This window comes from Drosophila melanogaster, chromosome X (assembly GCF_000001215.4).
Source record: "Drosophila melanogaster chromosome X".
NCBI classification, from domain to species: domain Eukaryota; kingdom Metazoa; phylum Arthropoda; class Insecta; order Diptera; family Drosophilidae; genus Drosophila; species Drosophila melanogaster.
In genome coordinates, this window is record NC_004354.4 from 1,206,687 (window position 1) to 1,215,171 (window position 8,485).

The 8,485-nt window shown below is 48.2% G+C and overlaps 3 protein-coding genes across 5 annotated transcripts; 2 read left to right on the plus strand and 1 right to left on the minus strand.

Moving 5' to 3' along the window:
* The first annotated feature begins 50 nt into the window (after positions 1–50).
* CG14624 (uncharacterized protein) lies at positions 51–869 on the plus strand. The gene has a single exon (NM_166871.2). The coding sequence runs from the start codon at positions 83–85 to the stop codon at positions 773–775; it is 693 nt and encodes a 230-aa protein (NP_726719.1). The 5' UTR covers positions 51–82; the 3' UTR covers positions 776–869.
* Positions 870–3,283: 2,414 nt separating this feature from the next.
* Positions 3,284–5,167, plus strand: CG11382 (uncharacterized protein). Of its 2 annotated transcripts, none has more exons than NM_130539.3 (1): positions 3,284–5,167. In NM_130539.3, the coding sequence occupies exon 1, from the start codon at positions 3,411–3,413 to the stop codon at positions 4,926–4,928; it is 1,518 nt and encodes a 505-aa protein (NP_569895.1). In that variant the 5' UTR covers positions 3,284–3,410; the 3' UTR covers positions 4,929–5,167. The 2 variants fall into 2 exon arrangements, with proteins under 2 accessions (NP_569895.1, NP_001284768.1); NM_001297839.1 differs by having other exon boundaries at positions 3,284–5,027.
* Positions 5,168–5,302: 135 nt separating this feature from the next.
* CG11398 (uncharacterized protein) lies at positions 5,303–8,470 on the minus strand. 2 transcript variants are annotated; one of them, NM_001272193.2, is made up of 2 exons: positions 8,257–8,470; positions 5,303–8,106 (listed from the first exon to the last, which is right to left on the minus strand). In NM_001272193.2, the coding sequence occupies exons 1-2, from the start codon at positions 8,390–8,392 to the stop codon at positions 7,253–7,255; spliced, it is 990 nt and encodes a 329-aa protein (NP_001259122.2). In that variant the 5' UTR covers positions 8,393–8,470; the 3' UTR covers positions 5,303–7,252. The 2 variants fall into 2 exon arrangements, with proteins under 2 accessions (NP_001259122.2, NP_569896.1); NM_130540.4 differs by having other exon boundaries at positions 6,834–8,106.
* Between the last annotated feature and the right edge of the window lie 15 nt (positions 8,471–8,485).

An 8,485-nucleotide genomic window follows, 5' to 3' on the forward strand; every position in this document is an offset into this window, starting at 1 on the left:
TGACATCGGGGTGGCTTCTTATATATGCCCAAAGCGTCAGGGCCACTGCAAGCATTTGCAACAGACAACCATATTGAGCAGCATGTTCAGGTTTTTTCACCTCGACATCCTGGTCAGCCTGATCAGCCTAATCAGCTGTTTTGCATTGATGAACGCCCAGCAGCAGCAGCAATTCCACCAGCAGGAGGTATCGGGGATACAACTCCACCCACCATGGCTGTACTCGATGCCCTGGCGTCCTTTGATCCTGCCAACAGCCAGTCCTTCACTACCTTCTCTGACGGCGCTGGCTCAACTGAGTCCTGGCTACACGGGCCCGCAGACCTTTCCTCCAGTTCCACAGGATCAACGCCAGCAGACGCAGCAATATCAGCAACATCAGCAACAGCAATTCCAGCAGGCATATCCGCAGCAATACCAGCAACAGCGATACCAGCAGGAATATCCGCAGCAATACCAGCAACCCTCCGTCCTGGTGGGCTTATTTACTCCTCAACTGCAGGCCCAGCCACTGTCAGCTCCTCCTCCGCAGGCTGGACATTTTAGCCTGCCCTTCAGGCCCTCGCCCTTCGCCGGATACACGGATGACGGAGATGAACATATAGCCCAAGGGCAGGGCAACGGCATGCCAGAGCAAACGTCGCAGCGGACACTGGAGGAGCCGACCTTCCATGAGCATGTCTATAATAATAAGCCAGTGGCGGAGGGATCGCAGCACCCAAGGGGCTACGTCTATCTATCGCCTAGTAATGCCTATAATCTAGTAAGAACTTAGGTTACAGAGTGAACATAAATGTCTCGTTCTTTGTGTTAGTTCCTAAGCTATTGAATACCAAATATCAATCAGTACAATCAGAAACTATAACGTGAAGAAAAGTCAGGCTCTTCATATGTGAGTTTGTGGAGTTGTATGTGGATACCCAGCCCAAGTCAAAATCCGAGTCAAACCCACAGGTTCATTTCCCATGGCAAATTTAAGCGCAGCTTTGTCTCTGGGTAATGAAATGCTGGGGATGACTCCCCCACTCCGGGAGACCGCTGTCTTTGAAGGCGGCCGACTTTTGCCATGGGCGGGCTGTGCTGTTGTATGTCTGGCAATTTGTTGCCACTTTCAAATGCCTCAATTACAATCGTCTCGCACAAGTCGCAAATCGGTGAAATTATAACTCGATCGACGTGGCAGGTGTGACCTTGGCAAGCGGATTGCGCAACTGTCTGAAGGGCGGAGTCTTAGCGGCTGGCGGGCAATTACATCAACTAAAATCTCAGCCGTGGCACACGACTGTTGACCAAAGAAGCGGGCCTAGAGGAGTACCGGCAGCAACTAACCACGCCTACCAGACCAGTCGAAAGCCCGGAAGGATACCTTGTATACAATGTGTTCACTACCATTACCATTACATTCAAATGAGTCCTCTAATAGGAGGATTCTCTCAATTTTTTCATGGTAATATTTGTATGTACACCAATTCCGAAATTGGAATCAGCTTGTTCTGTCATAGATTTGCATGTCCAAATGCCAAGTTCTTAGTTACTAATCTCGACATGTATGGGCTTAAATTCCACTGTGATGAAGAACTGCCCTTGAAGGCCGTCTGACGACAACACAAGCAAGACCGGCAAGGTGCACATCATTTATCTTCCATGGTCGTGGGCTGCATGCAGATATATCGCAAAGGTTTCGGGCCAAGTCCATTAGTAGCCATGGGTTACCGGTGCCGTAGAGAGGGGTCGGGGTCAAAGGGGCACTAACATACCTCAAACTATTGCCAAATCATCATCATCTGCGGCAGAGACCCAAATTAAGATCCCGAACGGTAGCAAAACAAATCGCTTTTCGAATTTCGAAAAAAAAATCGCGCACCTGGGAAAACAGCAACAATTACGAGGCGAAGTAGGGTGCACAAGAGAGACCCAAGAAGAGGAAGAAGGGATACCAGAGGAGAAAGATACGGGTTGTTGTAAATTAAATGCAATTTACGCACAAACTAAGCTGTTTTTGGGGAAATGTAAGTGAGCCAGCTGAGGAGGAGGAAGTGAGAAGAAACATGAACACAACAGGGCCAAAATGGCAAGATGGCAAGGGGCGTGGTAAGCAGACATGTGATTTTTAAAAGTGTCACTTGAACTTGAGTGGTAACACTCGCACAGTGGGTAAAAATGCTATTGAAAATTGAAGTCCAAACAGGCTTATAATATAAGGATATATAATATTATAATATAATACTGATCTTTATATCGAATATATTGTACATACGTATGTACAAAAACTGTAAGTATCAATCAAAAACTCACTCACTTTGTTTTGCCCAGGATCCACAGACGATGCCCACTTCTTTCCACAAACCGTGGACCCTTTTCCATCACTAGGTGGTAACTTGCACTCTCCTTTTACGCCTTTCGTTTCATCTGCCTGCTTCATGAAACGCGGGGCGCGGGGGAAACCGAAGCCGACGCGAGAACCGTTATAATCCACAAGCCTTGAGCAAGTTGCAAATGCGTAGTTATCTATATTTCAGATGAACCAAAGCGATCGCTAGAGAGCCGTTATATTCCGCAAGTCGCAACAAAATTATGAATTCGTAAATATCACTATTTCAGCCACAACTTGTACAAACGTGTTCCTTGTTTAGTTTAAGTAAATGCTTTTATCCCTGGCACACATTTCCCGGAGCCCATACAATATATGTAAGTTGCACACGCTGATCGCAAATCAAACTAACCAAAGCGACAGCTTCGCGCGAGAGAGAGAGCAAGGATGTCGTTACAGTTTGAGAACATTGAGAACAGTGAATGTGCAACCGTAACAGTTTTATGACTTGGAAATCTAAATCGTTTTTTAATTCGAATAATGCTGTAATATAGTTTTAAATATTAATGTTTTAAATTCTTTATTTTTCGAATCTAAAAGACAATTAAATGTATAGCGTTATCAAGAAAATCTATTTTGTATACATTTGTTCAAGTCGTATGTATTTTTAAGGAGCTAGGTCACACCATTGAATATTTATGCACACGTGAATTTAACCCACTGTGCGCAAACGAAACTAAGAGTGAGGGAATGAAGAAAGGCTGCAGCGCAGTCGGAGTCGGCGTCACACACGAAATACCGTTGTTTTTCGCGTGCGTGAGCGTGAGAGCGACAAAAAGAGAATGCCAAGAGAGCAGCATGGCAAGAGGCAAAGGCAAAAACCGAGTTTCTTGCAGTTTGAAGTGGCTTCTTTAAAATGTATAAAAGGGTCGGCACTCACAGAGTTCGTCAACATAACGCCAACGGCAGCGATTAGAGTCGCGTCTCGTCTCGTTCTATACTCCGGATCCAACGTGAGGAACAAGGATAACCGATAACACGATCGAAGGATAACCGTTAAATTCACTTTTTTTTCCGTGATTTTTGCTGTGACTTGAGCATGAAACTACCGTTAGCTTGCGCTGTGCTAAGCTGCTGCTTCTTTTTGTTGGCAGCCGCCTCATCTTCTCCAGCTGCCGATGCTTCTTCTTCAAAGCCCGCTTCATCTTCGGCTGAGACCTCATCCTCCGCTAAGCCAAAAAGAGATGCTGGCCTAAGTTTCGGAGGAATATCCAGCTATCACGGCCCTTCTCACAAATATCTGCCGCCCGCCTATGAGAGTCACCTTAACCTCGGCAGTTTCCATGGAAGCTCGGCTGGTTATTCCGATTACCCCAGTCACTTCAAGGGCGAGAGCAGTTACGGACACCACTTCGCACACGGACACTCCGGAAGCCACGGCTACGCCAGTTCCAGTGGCCATGGAAGGCCCCATCATTACAGCGGTAGTGGAGTTCCTAAAATCGAAACCTACATCGTTCAAACAAGTGGCGGCTCGAGTTCCGGTCACAACTACCATGGTCAGGGACATGGACATGGAATCGGTCACGGGATCAGTCATGGAATCAGTCACGGCCTGAGTCACGGGCATGGATCTGGATTGGCCTTTAAGTACGCACCATCTACCAGTGGAGCCTATCTGAATCTCGTTGGGAATGAACACAAGACCAGCACATATGTGGTGGCCACTCCCGAGTACTCCGGACACAGCCACGGAGCGAGGGGCAGCACCCACGGAATTGGCTACGGATCGGCACCAGCCCACAGACCCAGCTACGGTGGCCACCTGCAAAGTCACGGCTATGGCAACAACTTTGGCCATGGCCCCAGCCATCACATCGCCCATGAACCAGTCAGTCACGGACCTATCCAAAGTTTGGATCACGGTCTGGAGCATGCCTTGGAGCACGGTCTGAGCCACGCCCTGGGATTGGGTCACTCTTCGGGAGGACAGTTCCCACAGCACGCGCTGCCCCAGCCGGCGGAGGAGCATTCTGGGTACTCCTACGATGCTCCCGCCACGCCTTTTGGAAAGGGAGTGCCGTTGAGCAGTTACGGCGTACCACTCATACCCGGCTACGATCACCAGGAGTCACTGCCGGAGCCAGTGCAAGTGCAGGTGCTGGAGCAGGAGCACAAGGGCGATCGGGAGCAGGAGAGGGAAACACCGGTTTATGCTCTGGGCCACAAGGGCCTGGGTCACTTCAGCTACACGGCCAGCAAGCCACAGGCTCTCCACACCGACGTTCTCAGCTCTGCCCACCACTCCGTCCAGTCCGGAGCACCCAGCCACGACCTAGACGTCTCCAAGGCGCCTTTTAGGCCCAGTGCCTTTCTAGGGGCCAAGCACGAGTCCGGATCGAATTCCATTTCCGGCTACGACTACGCCACGCCCAGCTCCACATTCCTGCAGGCTCCTTCTTCGCCAGGCTATGACTACCAGGCTCCGGCGCAACTATACGGACCACCCGGCCACTCCGGGGACTCGGCCACGCCTATTTTCGAACCGGAGGCGACCTACCTGCCTCCTGCCAGCAGCTACGGCCCAACGGCCGCGTCCTCCCATGGTTACCACTAAATTATTAAACTAGTTTTAAGCTCTAGCGTCCAATGTATTTTTTTATCCCTATCTATTTGGTACTGCAAGCCAAGATGGAACAATAAAAATCAAGAAATCAAGAGTCACAGTGTTGAAACAATTTGAAAAGGAAGGAAGAAAGAGTATTTGCAAGTGAGATAGTTATGTGGAAAGAAAGTTCTAAGCAGTACAAACTGATGGGTTTTACAATAAAATGAAGCCACTTAATAGGCCAAATGAAAATGATTTCTTTTTAAAAGCGAAATGGAACTTTCTCAACTTCTCTTCGTGTGCGGAGGCTCCTCCCTACCAACTGGATAGATTCCAGGCTATTGGAATGCCGCACACGTCGCAGATTTTGGCAGTTTCTCTCCGATTTGTGGTTACAAATTGGTTCGATTTCGGATTTCGCTTAAAAATTGTGATTCGCATTTGATGCGTGAAACTATATCAAACTAAAGAGTGGACGGCTGTCGTGGGAGGCGTGGAGCAGCGTAGGGAGTGGAGCTTCCAAAACGACGCTGGCATGGCAATGAGTCGAATGGGCTTGGGCTGCCCAGGCTAACTGAATTAGACCTGCTGAATTAGAATACAAGTTAAAAGGAGGCGTCTTGAGTTCACAACGTGTTCACAACGTGTTCACAAATGCGATCAAGTGGATGCCATCCGCTGGTTCCGCTTGCCTATCCCCCAGTTGCACCATTCACCGCCGCGTGATGGATGGTCAACGCACTGGCCGCCGCCTCTCACTCTGCTTCCATGTTAATCATAACTTCAACTTCATCCCATTTTCCATTCCAATCTCTGTTGCGCAATCTTTGCGGTTCGACCAGTTCGGGCATTTGATCCTTAAGTCGCTGACCTACATCAAAGTACACAAGACACAGCGAAAGTGAAAGGATGACAGCTTGATGGGCTCTGATCGCCTCGTCTCAAATCGGATCGGATTAGTGATCATGATCATGATCATAATCTCCTCATCTGGAAGGCTCTTGGATAACTTGACCCACGCTGAGAAGTGAACTTGAGCGCCTGATTGAGAATCACATTCGCTGCGGAAGTGGTCAGAGTTCGCCCAGCGAGACGTGGCTTAGGAAGAAAAGGAAACAGATCTGCATAGTTTTCCATGGTTTTCCAACCTGACTCGAACTCATTGTACTGAGCCATTCAGACCCCCTGGGGTGGGAAATAGTTATTTCTGTGAATGGGAGCGGCCAAGCTAATCAGACATTAGAGATCAGAGACGATATAGTTCGAGATATAGAACATATTCCACAGGCGGCTGTATATGGAAGGCCTTTGTGGAGGGTTCCGGTTCCCTGCTGGGGTCACACCACTAAAGTCAGAGAGTCACTCGGACTGGGGCTGAGGTAATCCCCCAAAAATATATTTTCGGGCAGGGTCAGGTGTTATGTAAGCCCCCGCGGGCAATCTTCTTTCTTTCTTTCTTGGAAGCCTAACTGTGTCGACAAGTTCAGTCAGCCACAACAATTGAAAGGCCGGCCGCAGCAATAAATTAGATAGTTTCGTATGACAGTTAACAAAGGGCTGCAAATGTGACAGATGTGAACAATGCAGAGGGGGGGGGGGGGGGTTGAGTTGATAAGCTGCATTGGACAGCAATCGGTGGGCTGATGATAGATCTATTAACTGGGGAATCGAGAGCAGTCAAAGGCGTGGGTCAAATTTGCTCGCACATTAGCAGCGAAATGAGCCGTGAAAAAGGTGTTAAATAATTTCATTTCATCGTTATGGCTGTAACCAGTTGTTAATCCCCTACACTTTTATGTTTTCCCCGTCGCGATTCGGTTATTTATGGGCTTAACGCCTGATTTTTGTTAATTCCCAACCCACTCCGTGCGCTTTCTGGGCAGTGGTGGCAGGAGGGGCGACCGGCGATACCAACATTTCATTTCACATTTTTTATTAAAGTGCAAGAGCAGCAGCGACATTCACTTTTCATTCATTTCTTTGTTGTGTTGTTACTTTTTGACCGACGTCTCCGGTTCATGTTTTGCATGCGGTAATCATTTTTGCATGTTATCATTCATTAATTAATGGCGTTTTCTGCCAAAGCCAAGTCTGTAGATTCAATTTTTCAGTTTTCGACTCTTTCCGTACAATAGATACATATGTACATCTACATATAATGCAGTATAGATATCTAAGTAAATATTGCTAATTATTATGACCTAATTGTTCAGTTTTCATATTTACAATTACATTCGTTTTTTCATTCGAACTAAGCTGTTCCTACTTAGTATGCTGATTAAGCACCTAGATGGTCAATACCACACTGCTGGTACTTCTTACTCAATGCATATTCAATTGAATAACTCGCTTTCGTTTTCGTCCTCTGCAAATATGGCAGTCATCTTGCCGGTGTTCGAAAATTGTGAATTCTCCAGGTATCCTGCGCTGTCGAGGGCGTCAACTCCTTTCAGCCATTGGAGCTCCTCGTCCTGGGACTCGTCTATTGCGCTTCTCTGGCTTCGATTCTTCGCAGCAAGGGCCGGACTAAACTGCGGTTTTTGGCGGACAATCGGATCGTTGTGGTGGCCACTGGCCAAGCCATGGCGTATCAACTGATTGCGCCGCATATAATCTGCTCCGCAGACGGAGCATATATAGGCCTTACAGATACTATGGACGAAGAGATGAACATCCCTGTTTTCGGGCCGTCCGAAGAGCTTTCCACAGATCGGACAGCCGTAGCTCTTCGCGGAGCCATGGGACGCCAAGTGCTTTCTATAATTTACAGGATGGCTGAAGCGGGCACTGCAGGTGTCGCAAACGAGGTTCCGCTCATTCTGGTGGACCGTCTTCACATGCTGATCACACTCCCGCCTCTGCTGGAAACGCTTCTTGCAGCCCGGTTCTGGACAGGAGTGCAGGTACACCTTCCGATGAACGTTCTTCAGGTGACACTCCCTATTGCTGCGCTGCACAAAGCGCGCCGGACACTCGGGACACGGATAGTTCCGCACGTCGTTGTGGGCATTCATGTGATCCACAAGGGCGTTGTGCTTTTGGAAGACCCTTCCACACGCGTCGCAGGCATGCTCCGACGCGGGCGTTTGCTGTCCACCCTGGTATCGGTGTGTGGGCCGATGGGCGGCCAACTCCTCCCTGGTGAGGAATAGCGCTGGACAGCGTCTGCAGACGAAGGACGGAGATCCTGCGGGCGAAAAAGCAAGGCTGGTAAGGTGTCGCCAAGCACAAGTTTGGATCGACTGGTGTGGTAGGGACTTGTGATATAAACGCAGTTATAGATCTAATGGGCTTTTACTGATCAAAAATGCCTTTGAAGTGATGAGTTTTAATTTACCGCCTTGCTGGTGCTGGCTTCTCTCATTGAGTTCCTCGAACTGTAGCTCTTCTGTGTTTAAGGACAGCTCCTCATCCTCATATGTATGTGGTAGTAGAGCCAAGATCTCGGCCTCTTTATATTGTACTTCAGTCATTTGAGAATAATCAAATTAAAACACATTAGTTTATGTTGTTTTGATTTTTACATACTCTTCACCCGAATGTACTAACGCCTAGCAGCGGCAGCA